Source organism: Loxodonta africana, chromosome 17, assembly GCF_030014295.1.
Source record: "Loxodonta africana isolate mLoxAfr1 chromosome 17, mLoxAfr1.hap2, whole genome shotgun sequence".
NCBI lineage: Eukaryota > Metazoa > Chordata > Mammalia > Proboscidea > Elephantidae > Loxodonta > Loxodonta africana.
Window position 1 is genome coordinate 50,213,113 of NC_087358.1, and position 14,394 is coordinate 50,227,506.

A 14,394-nucleotide genomic window follows, 5' to 3' on the forward strand; every position below is an offset into this window, starting at 1 on the left:
CCTGTCTGGAACAATGGAGAATGAAGAAAACCAAAGACATAAGGGAAAGATTAGTTCAAAGGACCAGGGGACCAACCACAACTACCACAGCCTCCATCAGACTGACTCCAGCACAAGTAGGTGGTGCCTGGCAACCACCATGGACTAGTTTGACAGAGATCACAGTTTAGGGTCCCAGACAGAGCTGGAGAAAAATGTAGAACAAAATTCTAACTCACAAAAATAGACTAGACTTACTGGTCTGACAGAGATTGGAGGAACCCCAAGAGTATGACCCCCGACACACTTTTAACTCAGTACTGATGCCACCCCTGAGGTTCATCTTTCAGCCAAAGATTAGATAGGCCCATAAAATAAGTGATAATACATGTAGCTCAACCATGTATATGAGACTAATTGAGAAGGCAGGAAGGGACAGTAAAGCTGGACGAATGGAAATAGGGAATCCAAGGTTGAGAAGGGGAGAGTGCTGACACGTTGCGGGATTAGCAGCCAGCGTCACAAAACAAGATGTGTATTACTTGTTTAATGAGAAACTAATTTATTCTGTAAATCTTCATCTAAAGCACAATTAAAAAAGAGAGAGAGTAAAAAAAAAACTTTGGCTATTATATATGAAACAAATGTAAGAAAGCAAAAAGGCTAGAGACTTCAAGACCCATGAAACAGCTTGGTGGTGAGTTCTCTGGGTTTTTGTTTTTCTTTCTATAGTCTGGACTTGTAGCTGAAGAAGGTGGCAAACCCAGAAACACCAACAGACATAGCCAAAAAAAAAAAAATCTAACAAAGGCCTGCTCTCTCTAGACAAAGAACCAGAAAACGGGCAACCAGCAAGACAGAAAACTTTTAGAAATAACCACCCGATTTCCACCAAACAACACAGGTAAAACTGTGGTGCTGTTCTCAGCCACATCAACAGAGATTGAGTGGGGAGCTTGGATTTCTACCACTTTACTTCCTCCTTGCTGGGGTGGTGTCAGAGGAGGCCTAGTAGAAAGTCAGGACTTTCACGACAGTCCAGTGGTAACAAGGCCACCCCAAGCCCCTACATGGTATCAGAGGAGATCATGTGGTAAACAGCGATGAGGCAGTCCTACTTCTTCCAGCCTCAGAAGTATTAGTGGAGACCTACGGGTGAGCCAAAACTTCCACCCATGCCCAACAGTAATGAGGAGCACTTCCCCTCACGTGTCAGCAGATGCCAAGTGCGGAACTTAGACATCTATTCCTACCTGGCAATAATGAGGTGGCACCTCTCCTTCATTTGCTGAAGTAGTGCCACAGGATTTATGTAGGATTCATAGTCTTATAACTAATATCCCAAATTTCCAGATTTCAGTATAAAGTCATGTCATACCAAGAATCAGGAAGATCCCAAACTGAGTGAAAAAGACAACCCATAAATGTCAACACTGAGATGACACAGATGTTAGAATTATCTGACAAGGATTTTAAAACAGCTATCATAAAAATGCTCCAATGAACAATTATAAACACACTTGAAACAAAAGAAAAATAGAAAATCTTAGCAAAGAAATAGAAAAAACCTTTAAAAAAAAAACAGATGGAAATTTCAAAAGTGAAAAATATGATAAATGAAGTAAAAACTTAATGAGTGGGCTCAACAGCAAAACGTAAGGGACAGAGGAAAGAATTAGTGAATTGGAAGATAGAAAAATAGAAATTAACCAGTATGAAAAACAGAGAAAATAGACTGAGGAAGCAAAACAAAAGACACGGACAAACAAAAATCAGAGCCTCAGGCACCTGTGTGTCTATAACCAAAGGGCTGACATTCCTGTCACGAGAGTCCTGGAAGGAGAGATTAAAGAGGGCAGAGGTAAAAAGTACTTGATGAATTAATGGCTGAGAAGTTCTGAGTTTGCCAAGGCAAACCTACAGATTCAAGAAACTAAGCAAACTCCAAACAGGATAAACTTAAAATAAATAAATAAATAAATAAAGTCACAGTAAGGCACACCATAGTCAAACTTCTCAAAAATAAAGACAGAGAAAAAATCTTGAGAGCAGTGAGACAGCAACAACACTTTACCTATAGGGGGAAAATTTTCAAATGACAGTAGATTTCTCACCAGAAACCATGGAGGCTAAAAGGAAGTGGCATGCTTTTGTTTTTGGCTGTTCTTTTTTTTTTTTTTTATTGAGCTTTAGATGAATGTTTACAGAACAAACTGGTTTCTCATCAAACAGTACACACATTGTTCTATGACATTGGTTAACACCCCCACGACATATCAACACTCTCCCTTCTCAACCCTGAGTTCCCTATTACCAGCTTTCCTGTTCCCTCCTACTTTACAGTCCCTGCCCAAGGGCTAGTGTGTCCCTTTAGTCTTGTTTTGTTCCATGGGCCTGTTCAATCTTTGGCTGAAGGGTGAACCTCAGTGACCTCACTACTGAGCTGAAAGGGTGTCCGGGGTCCATACTCTCAGGGTTTCTCCAGTCTCTGCCAGGCCAGCAAGCCTGGTCTTCTTTTTGAGTTAGAATTTTGACCTACATTTTTCTCCAGCTTTGTCCTGGGCCCTCTATTGTGATCCCAGTCAGTGCAGTCAGTGGTGGTAGCCGGGCACCATCTCGTTGTACTGGACTCAGTCTGGTGGAGCCCGTGATAGATGTGGTCCATTAGTCTTTTGGACTAATCTTTCCCTTGTGTCTTTAGTTTACTTCATTCTTCCTTTCTCCTGAAGGGGTGAGACCAGTGGAATGTCTTAAATGGCTGCTCATAGGCTTTTAAGACCCTAGACGCTACACACCAAAGTAGAATGTAGAACATTTTCTTTATAAACTCTCTTATGCCAGTTGAGCTAGATGTTCCCTGAGACCATGGTCCCCAAAGCCCTCAGCCCAGCATTTCGGTCCCTCAGGGAGTTTGGGTGTGTCTGTGGAGCTACCATGGCCCTGCCTTGTACAGGCTGTGCTGGCTTCCCCAGTATTGTATACGGTCTTACCCTTCACCAAAGTTATGACATATATTGTCTCTTAAATGTTTTTCCATCCCCACCCCTCCCCACTGTCATAACCATCAAAGATTGTTTCTTTTTATATTTAAACCCTTTCATGAGTTTTTACAGTAGTGGTCTTATACAATATTTGTCCTTTTGTGATTGACTTATTTCACTCAGTATAAGGCACTCCAGATTCACCCATGTTATGTGATGTTTCACAGATTTTTTGTTGTTCTTTAGCATTGCATAATACTCCATTGTGTGTATGAACCACAGATTGTTTATCCATTCATCTGTTGATGGGTATCTATGTTGTTTCCATCTTTTTGCTATTTTGAACAATGTTGCAATGAACATGGGTGTAGATATATCTATTCTTGTGATGACTCTTATTTCTCTAGGATATATTCCTGGAAGTGTGATTGCTGGATCATATGGTATTTCTATTTCTAGGTTTCTAAGGAAGTGCCATATCGTTTTCCAAAATGGTTGTATCATTTTGCATTTTCACCAGCAGTGCATAAGAGTTCTGATCTCACCGCAGCCTCTCCAACATTTGTTATTTTCTGTTTTATTGATTCATGCCAGTAATGCGAGGGTGAGATGTTATCTCATTGTGGTTTTGATTTGAATTTCTCTGATGGCTAGAGATCATGAGCATTTCCTCATGTGTCTGTTGGCCTCTTGAATGTCTTCTTTGGTGAAGTACCTGTTCATATCCTTTGCCCATTTTTTAATTGGATTATTTGTCTTTCTGTTGTAGAGATGTTGGGTTTTCTTGTAGATTTTAGAGATTAGACCTTTGTCTGATTTGTAATAGCCAATTTTTTTTTTTTTTTTTTTCCTAGTCTGTACGTTCTCTTTTTACTGTTTTGGTGAAGTCTTTTAATGAGCATAAGTGCTTAATTTTTAGAAGATCCCAGTTGTCTAGCTTAGCCTCTGGAGCTTGTTGGTTGTGCTTTGTAGCCTGTTAATGCTGTGTATTAGGGCCTGTAGTTTTGATCCTATTTTTTCTTTTATGAAGTGCATAGTTTTTGGCTTTGTATTTAGGTCTTTGATCCATTTAGAGTTAGTTTTTATATATGGTGTGAAGTATGGATCCTGTTTTATTTTTTTGCAGATGGACATCCAATTTTGCCAGCACTTTTTGTTAAAAAGACTGTCTTTTCCCCATTTGATGAACTTTTGACCCTTGTCGAAGATCAGGTGACCATAGGTGGATGGATTTACATTTGGGTTCTCAGTTCTGTTCCATTGGTCAATGTATCTGTCATTGTACCAGTACCAGGCTGTGTTGACTACTGTAGGTGTATAGTAGGTTCTGAGGTCAGGTAGTGCAAGTTCTGTTAGGAAGTGGCATGTTTTTGAAGTATTTAGAGCAAAGAAGTGTTAATCCTGAAAACATGTCCAAAGTATGTGAGATGTAGTCTCGCCATCCTTGCTCCTACGGAGCATTCTGGTTGTACTTCTTCTAAGACAGATTTGTTCGTTCTTTTGGCAGTCCATGGTATATTCAATATTCTTCGCCAACACCACAATTCAAAGGCATCAATTCTTTTTTGGTCTTCCTTATTCATTGTCCAGCTTTCACATGCATAAGATGTGAATGAAAATACCATGGCTTGGGTCAGGCACACCTTAGTCTTCAAGGTGACATCTTTGCTCTTCAACACTTTAAAAAGGTCCTTTGCAGCAGATTTACCCAATGCAATGTGTCTTTTGATTTCTTGACTGCTGCTTCCATGGGCGTTGATTGTGGATCCAAGTAAAATGAAATCCTTGGCAACTTCAATCTTTTCTCCGTTTGTCATGATGGTGCTCATTGGTCCAGTTGTGAGGATTTTTATTTTCTTTATGTTGAGGTGCAATCCATCCTGAAGGCTGTGGTCTCTCATCTTCATCAGTAAGTGCTTCAAATCCTCTTCACTTTCAGCAAGCAAGGTTGTGTAATCTGCATAACACAGGTTGTTAATGAGTGTTCCTCCAATCCTGATGCCTTGTTCTCCTTCATATAGTCCAGCTTCTCGGATTATTTGCTCAGCATACAGATTGAATAGGTATGGTGAAAGAATACAACCCTGGCACACACCTTTCCTGACTTTAAAGCACTCAGTATCCCCTTATTCTCTCTGAACGACTGCCTCTTGATCTATGTAAAGGTTGCTCATGAGCACAATTAAGTGTTCTGGAATTCCCAGAACTATTAAATTGTTGTTTATTTTGCTGTGTATATGCTCACCACCACCAACAAAATAAATAAAATAAAAATAAAGATATATGCAGGTTGAAAGTAAAAGGAGAGTAAAAACTTATATTACATAAACATTAACTAAAAGAAGGGCTATATTAGCATCAGAAAAAGTACTTCAGAACAAAGAAAATTTCCAGCTACAGAGAAGGACGTTACGCAGTGAAAAAAGGATCAGTCCACTGAGAAGTTGTAGGAATCGTAAATGTTTATGCTGTAAAAAACAAAGCTACAAAGTATATGAAGCAAAACTTGATCGAACTGAAAGGAGAAAGAGACAAATCTGCCATTATAGTTGGGGACTTCAACACCCCTCTCTCAAGAACTGATAGAACAACTAGAACAAAAATCAGCAAGGATATATAAGAACTCAACGTCATCAATTAGCAAGATTTTTAATCTATGTTAGGCACAGTAGTTAAGCACTCGGCTGCTAACTAAAAGGTCGGTGGTTTGAACCCATCCACCACGTCATGGGAAAAAGATGTGACAGTCTGCTTCCATAAAGATTACAGCCTTGGAAACTCTATGGGGCTGTTCTGCTCTGTCCTTTATGGTCACTGTGAGTCTGAATCAACTCAGTGGCAATGAGTTTTAATGTATATTTATAGAACAATCCATCCAAGAATAGCAGGACTGGTATTGGTGGCATGAGGGTTGAGGCAGGCTCTGTGATATGGCATAGTATGCATCATCTTTTTGTGCCTTTTTCTACATATATAAAGTAAGGGCACTGGCCTGGGCATCACAAACTTAGATGCTATTTCTAAGTGACTGTAACCTCTCTGTATATCCCTTTCCTTATCTTTACAGACGGAAGGGGATTCACGTTTTATTCCCAAACTATTTATTGTGTGCTTACTTTGTCCCAGGTGCCGCGAATTCCAAGACAAATAAGAAATGGCCCTCTATTCAATGAGTGTGCAGTCAAGATTGTCTGGTAGGTTTATTACCTACCTGACAATCTGTGATGCCTTTGTCTTTCCCTTCCTAAGAACACATCTGGGAAGAGAGGTAATAGCTCTAAACAAAACAGAGGGTCAATGTATGGGAAGCACACATGATGGTGCTTTGTTTCATTTGGCCACAAAGTAAATCTGATACCTGATTATTGCTCTTATTGCTCAATGAGGCAACTGCATTTGCTTCCTAAAGTCAATAATATGTCGGAAACCACTTAGTACACTGTTGATTTCATCCTCTGTCTCTCAAAGCAGTAATTGAATTTCAGAGCCTAAGCTGGATTGAACTTTTACATTTAATCTTAGAGACCTCTTCTCCCTTTCCCTCACTTTTTTTTCCTCCCCTGCTATATACCTCTTTACCTCTTCTTTTTTCCTATATTGAGACTCCTACTTGGAAAGTGCTGTACTTAGAAGTTTCTGTTGAGGCAAATAAAAGACAAGAGTTTGATTTTTTTTTCCTGTTAGGGAATTTTAAGAGGTAGATTTTGTATTAAAGTAGTATTTAGCACACTGCTTCTTGTCATTTTAAAGCAATTTTTTCCAGTACAAATGTCATACTGATTTCTGTGTCATTTCTATTCATGAAGTGGAAACATTTACACGATGCTCATCCATCCGTGAGTGCAGTTTCTAGTTAAACCACGTAATGCCTGATTATCCTACGCTGACAGGCTCAGAATAGTGCAGATTTTGTTTCCTGAAGATCGATCATTTGTAGATTAGTTGATCATTTTGTTTTTTTCCAGATTATTTCTTACACTGATGATTAGAAATTTTACACTTTTGTAGAAAGCTATGGATTTCAATAAACTTCTGTCAGGAACAAAGACCTACCTACTGAATATCACTTTTTATCTTGAACATCTTTTGCAGAAGACATAGCGAGTGATATTTGCGCCTGTCCTCAAAAATGATATTGCTGAGAATAGTTGGGGTGGGGAGTGAGGGGGCTTAAGAGAAAGAGGTTTGTGAATGATACCTTTTTAATACGTTGGCCTAACACTAAGCAAATAGGGAGACTTTATATGCACATTTAATTTCTGTTGTAATATCTTTTCAATAAATATTTTCATCAGCTTTCTTTCCATGTTTCAAAATTCAAGTGTTTCTTTTGGTATTAAACATCTTAGTCACCTCTCCACTTTTTTTTTTTTTGATATGTTTTGTGTAATGTGGGATGTAGTCTAGTTTGCAGAAGGCAATTGCCTCCTCTCTAATTGTGTAGAGATTAATTCTCACAGAGTTAAAGCGTTGTAATCTAAAGTGGTTTGGTATGATGGCTTTTTGTATTCAACTTTAGTAAGTTTTGTTTTATAGAGAATTAGTTTTTATGTAATATACACGTGTGTCATTTTTTTTTTTCTTTAGTGATTCAAATTCTGCAGTGTAGAATCAACTTATCCACTGTGTCCAGAGATGGTTGATTTGAGATTTTCTGTGAGTTTTATTATTCTAGTGATAGTTGCTGTGTTAGGGATGACATATGTTAAAAACAGCTAATGTTTGATAATTAATTACTTAGATCAGAAAGCTTACTAATCTAGTCGGATTGCTATACTTCCTGAATTTTACCATGGGCCACAACATAAGCATGTTCAGTACAATGTCTTTTTGTTATACTAACATAACTTAAAATACTTTTTTATAGTTTGGTAGAAGGCAATTTTGTGAATAGTGACTTCTTTGTTTTCCACAATAATTGAATATGATAGCAGTATGACTAATCTTAAACCGTTTATATTGGCTTTAGAATATCTTTATAGATATAATTTTGAATATAGAAATTGTTTAAAATGCACTTCAAACAAAATGTCTAAGTCCCACTGAGAAGTACTAACCCAGGAGGGCCTGATGAACAGAGACTCTGGCCATGGATCTCCACACCAGCCCAAGTCAAAGTCTCCAATTACTCCTTCGTGTTTAGATCTCAGGCTTCCCTGGTGCATGTGAAATAGGAATAAATGCCAACAAGGCAAAGTTACGCAGGATGCTGTAGGTGTTTTCATGAAACATGAAAGCAAGATTTGAAAAGCCTACGGGTAATCTGTCTGTGGCTGATAGTGAAGGGTAAACTCTTCACTTTTTGAAATTGCATCTGAGTTTGAAAACACCAACTTTTGTTTAACCTTTTCCTTACTTTAACTATAATAGCAATTTTCAGTCTTCTCCTTTAAGGAAGGGTATCTTTCCTGTTTAAGTGCATTCTTGAATTTTCTTATTCCATAGCTTTTACTGGATCAGTAATATAGCCCAACAAGAGACTGCTAATCTAAACGGCAAGTGTCTTTTTTCTTTTTGTAATATTAGAAATTGTGCACATTTATAGGTGGTCAAACTGTGTGCATAGAAGTGTACAAATGAGGAAGATGAAATTTTTTTTACAGTATTTTTATTTTTCGTGTAGATACTTCAGTAAGAATTTGGTTCTTAGCCTTTTTTGTTTTCACTGTAAATGTTATTATATTTTATCTTAAGCAAGCAAATGTTATATTTTATCTTAAGCAAGAAAACAGCATTTTCTTCTGATATGTGACTTAAGTTTTTTATTATTTATAGCACCCTGCTTTTTTTTTTTAATTGTACTTTAGATGAAAGTTTACAGAGCAAATTAGTTTCTCATTAAACAATTAATACAATTAATTAATTAAACAATTAATACACATATTGACATTGATTGCCAACCCCATGACATGTCCACACTCTCCCCTTCTCAACTTGGGTTTTCCCTATTACCGGCTTTCCTGTCCCTTCCTGCCTCTGGTCCTTGCCCCTGGGCTGGTGTGTCCATTTAGTCTTGTCTTATTTTGTGGCCCTGTCTAATCTTTGGCTGAAGGGTGAACCTCAGGAGTGACTTCAGTAGTGAGTTAAAAGGGTGTCCAGGGGCAATACCCTCGGGGTTTATCCAGTCTCTGTCATACCAGTAAGGCTCTTTTTTTTTTTTTTTAGTGAGTTAGAATTTTTTTCTACATTTTTTCTCATCTCTCTCTGGGACCCTTTATTGTGATCCCTGTCAGAGCAGTCAGTGGTGGTAGCTGGGCACCCATCTAGTTGTGCTGGGCTCTGTCTGGTGGAGGCTGTGGTAGTTGTGGTCCATTAGTCCTTTGGACTAATTTTGCCCATTGTGTCTTTGGTTTTCTTCATTCTCCCTCGCTCCAGATGGGGCGTGAGGAGTGGTGTGTCTTAGATGGCTGCTCACAAGCTTTTAAGACCTCAGATGTTGCTCACCAAAGTAGGACGTAGAACATTTTCTTTATACACTGTTAGGCTAATTGAGCTAGATGTTCCCTGAGCCAATACCCTGCTTTTTTGACTGAATTTTGTTTTTAGCATTTCATCATTCAAAGGCTACGCATACATGTATAATCGTACAAATACACATATATATGTAAAATACATACATACCAAAAATATACTCACGTACATATATCCTATTATCTTTTTCTTTCACCTACATTTTGGGAGACAGCTTATTACCAATATTTTATTTGTTGGTCTAGGTTTTCAGATCACCACTGAGAAAAAGTGTTAATTTCTAAGAAAAAAGGTAGTTTTCCTATAATCAATGTGAAACCTTGTTTAGTGGCTGTGATGCCCTACTTATGTACAATACTGTGATTAAATCAGTGAGTTTTGGAATAGATGTGGTTTGGTCAAGATGAAAATAATATCTCTTTTTTAAATATTCATTTAAAAAATGATGGAGTTTTTTGTTTTTTAAGATGACTGAACTTTGAAACTTAGAAAATTCATAATGTTAGTAGGTGCATTCTAGTGACCAGAGGGATTGTCTCCTAAATTTGTTTTCCACAATGATTAAATATGATAGCAGTATGACTAGTCTTAAACCATTCATATTGGCTTTAAAATATCTTTGTAGCTATATTTTTGAATATAGAAATTGCTTAAAATGCACTAGTAGCCTTGATTGGCAGCCTTTGGCGGTTTTTGTGGTGTAACTACTGCCACCATGGCCTGCTTCCAGCTACCAACAGGATGTTACTGATCACGGAGCAGGGAAGAGATGTGCCCAGTTGGCTCTTAGAAGTCAGGAGGAGCTGGCACGTGCACACCACTGGCTTATCACAGCTTTACTTCTTTCTTCATGTCTGAGATTATGAATCATGAGCGATTTTGTATGTGGTATTATTTTTATATTGTATTCATGATCATGAACATAAAACCAAACCAAAAGCCAAACTTGTTGCCATTGAGTTGATTCTAATGGCAACTCCACACACTACAGAGTAGAACTGCTCCATAGGGTTTTCTTGGCTGTAATCTTTATGGAAACAGGTTACCAGGCTTTTCTTTTGTTGTGCCGTCGGGTGGATTCTAACCAGCAACATTTAGGTTAGTAGTTGAGCACAAACCGTTTGCACCATCTAGGGACCTTCATTAACATAACAAGCATAAAATATTTGTGGGTATATAACAGCAACAGACAACAAGCAGTATCGTGATATTTCAAACTAGGATACATTTAAAACTCTGAGAATAATGTAAAATTACATTTTTTCTTTTCAGCTGGGTACAAAGCTTTGGACGAGAGGGACTTGGATTATTATTGGACATTTTGGAAAGACTGATTAATGGCAAAATGTAAGTTTTGCTAAGAATTATTTTCAGTTAAGCTACATTTTGCATATCTGATTATGATTTTGACACCAGTATCTTCCATGTTGATACAGCCAAGAAAAAGTCGTAAAGAAGAATCAGCACAAAGTCATACAGTGTCTAAAGGCCTTGATGAATACACAGGTATGTATATAGATAAATTGTATTTGTCCATCAATTTTTATGAGAATTAGAGTTTTGTAATAGAGGATTTTCACCTGCTCTAAAGTGATGTATTGTTTTACCACTCTTTTTGGCAGGCAGTGGAAAACATACTGAATTCTACTGAATTCTAGTTTTGTATCAAACCTACTAGCTTCCAGTTGGGAGAAACTTGCGGGTTAATGGACCATTTTCTGGTATATAATTCCTCATGTGTAAATAAATTCTCTTTCTCTGAGATGTGGTTTGGTTCCCTCCTCTTTTCTCCCCTCAGCTCTCTTTTCTTTCCCCTTATTTCCTCTCTCTTTCCCTTCTTTCCTTCCTCTGTCTTTTAATTTACAGATGTATAGCATGATTCAGCTTTAAAGTACTTAATTAAATGCGGTCTGCAGTAATATTTATTACCAAAGATTCAAGTTGATAAGACTTAGTTTTTCTAATGTAGGAATTTAAAATCTATGATGAAATTATGGGAGCCATGATGCTTAGTACAAGTAATACTGAGACCATCTGTGAACATCTGCAGAATTTTGTTTGTTAAATAATATACATTCAGAAGGGAGGTGCTGTTTAAGCTTTTCACTGAAGTTAGAGTTATCTGAACAGTGTTTTTTTTTTTTTTTAATACTGTTAATTGCGGAAATTAGTATTACCCCATTCCATGCATATGCATTGTCTTTAGCTCCAACATCCAAACCCATCTACCTCATGATGTGTACAGTAATGATAGCTGTTTTAGTTGCTGTTAGACAGCAAGAGAGGACATTTTCCTAGGGTGGTGTGATGATCTTTGTCTTATAGCTCAACTAGCTGTATATTTCTGATTAATTGTATTCTGAATTTTATCTTCATTCTCATTTTTAAAATAAGCTTTTAGAGAGGTGCACACTTAAGTACTGCTAATTAAATTGTTAATATTTCTGTATTTCTTTTTATTAAATATAGCAAATATTTTTATTTTCCAGTTATTTTATATTGTTTATATATTTTTAAAGAATTATGAAAGTACATTTTTAATTTTTATTGTGATTTAAGTGAAAGTTTACAAATCAAGTCAGTCTTTCATACAAAAATTTATATACAGCTTGCTATTAAAAAAAAAAAATTTTTTTTTTTTTTTACTCCTAGTTGCTGTCCCTCTAATGAGAGCACACTCCTTCCCTCCACTCTCTATTTTTGTGTCCATTCGGCCAGCTTCTGATCCCCTTTGCGCTCTCATCTCCTCTCCAGACAAGAGCTGCCCACATAGTCTCATGTGTCTTCTTGATCCAAGAAGCTCACTCTTCACCAGTATCATTTTTCTATCTTGTAGTATAGTCTAATCCCTATCTGAAGAATTGGCTTTGGGAATGGCTCCTGTCTTGGGCTAACAGAAGGCCTGGGGACCATCACCTACGGTGCTCTTCTAGTCTGAGTCAGACCATTAAGTCTGGTCTTTTTATGAGAATTTGAAGTCTTCATCCCGCTGCTCTCCTGCTCCCTCAGGGATTCTCTCTTGTGTTTCCTGTCAGGGCAGTCATCGGTTGTAGCTGAGCACCATCTCGTTCTTCTGGTCTCAGGCTGATGTAATCTCTGGTTTATGAGGCACTTTTTGTCTCTTGGGCTCATAATTACCTTGTGTCTTTGGTGTTCTTCATTCTCCTTTGCTCCAGGTGGGTTGACACCCATTGATGCATCTTAGATGGCTGCTTGTTAGTGTTTAAGACCCCAGATGCCACTCGCATTTTTAATTTTTAACCAGTGAACTATTTTTCTTCCTCTCCCATCAAATGTTATTTTCAGGGAAAAGATCTGATGTAGTCCTTTCTATACTGAACCCACTGTTCTGTGAGAGCTAGATTTTAGGAAAAAAAAAAAAAAAATTTTTTTTTTTTTTTATATATAGCCTATTCTATAATCTGTTACGAGCATAAGTGAATAAAGGAAGGAATCAGAAACTGCTTATAGAAAGAGGTCTTACCATACTGAGTACCTAGTACTACTTCAGGAGGATCCTTCTAAATGAGTATATAGAAATTGGAAATGTCATTGGTGATGGAAAGTCTGAGTGGAGAAAAATCAGGAATGTTATTTTTAAACCAAAGAGCATGTGGGTCGTATCACACTTTGGGTTTGAGAAGAATATCATGATTAAAGTGAGGCAATATATAGAAGATAATACTCCTGCTTCGTTTGGGACTTCACTGGAATTAGAGATATGCTTTTTATATATATTTATCTTCTAATTAATCTAACTTATGACAACAAATTTTTTGCTTATAGTTTTTATATGTGAAGTTGTAAAATATTGCCATTTGCTTTTGGTGCTATTACCTGTGCTAATAAGAATACAAAAAGTTAATTTAAGTTACTGATACTTAAAAGCATTAAAATCACATGCTGCCAAGTCGATTCTGACACATGGTGACCAATGTGTGTCAGAGTAAAACTGTGCTCAAGGGTTTTCAGTGGCTGATTTTTCTCAAGTAGATGCCCAGGCCTTTATCTTCTGAGGCACCTCTCAGTGGACTTGAACCTTCAGCCTTTCTTCAGCTGAGATCGTTAACTATTTGTACCACCAAAGGACTCCACTAATACTTAGGATTAGAGTTTTACTATCCTGAAGTCTAAACTTAATAAAATGTGACGTTTTTGGTAAAGCCATTTTTCAAGACTGCTTTTCTGAAACTTTATTTGATCACATCTGTAAGTACAAAATTTGTTAAACCTCAGTATGCTGTCTTAGAGTTCACTGAATAATGAAAAATGGGGTTTAAGAGAAAAAAGAAATGTGGTGCCTTATTTGGAACCAAAAATAAATTATATAATTAATAACAGTGAGCAAATTTAAGAACATCATACACAAGTGAATTTCTTATAACACTAAACTGTATTAAATAGTATTTCTAAATGGAAGAAGATATTGAAGACTTAGGAGGGAGAAAAAAAAATGAGAAAGTCAGTCAACTTTAATTAGAAGATAATGAGAACAGAGGCTTTAGTCAGTTAACTTTGTGTTTGTTAATGTGAATTGTGGGCACACTTACCCACAGTGTCTCTGCTACTGGCTTTAGCTTACCATGCGTAGTTGCTTAGCACTGGTATTTGTGTAGTGTGGGCCCAGAGGTTGGGCATCCTACACAGGGATTTAGGGAATTAGCCTTCTCCTGCCTAAAGCATCATCTTCAATGACCCGAAATTCCATTTATTAGGTAACAATGGGCCTCATGTGGAATGTAAATGTAACCTGACATTGGTCCTCTGATTAGAACATGCAGGTTGTCATATTAACTGGAGCGGATCCTTGATATTCAAGAGATACACCCTTGGACCTTCCAGAATTTGTTACCACCTTTTTCTAACCTATAGTATCATTCATTCAATGCACATTTATGTCAGCACTGGTAAGTTAGCTATTTCTCACAAAGAGTCAGAGGGTTTTGTTTGTTTGTTTCCTTGG

General features: G+C 37.3%; 1 protein-coding gene across 2 annotated transcripts in view; it reads left to right on the forward strand.

Annotated features, from left to right (window-relative positions):
* Positions 1–14,394, forward strand: part of DIAPH3 (diaphanous related formin 3) — a 588,341-nt gene that overhangs the window by 185,849 nt on the left and 388,098 nt on the right. For both annotated transcript variants that reach the window (XM_003412593.4, XM_064270057.1), the window contains 2 exons: positions 10,704–10,778; positions 10,868–10,937. In XM_003412593.4, the coding sequence (XP_003412641.1) occupies positions 10,704–10,778; positions 10,868–10,937 (145 nt within the window). The remainder of the gene's footprint in view (positions 1–10,703; positions 10,779–10,867; positions 10,938–14,394) is intronic.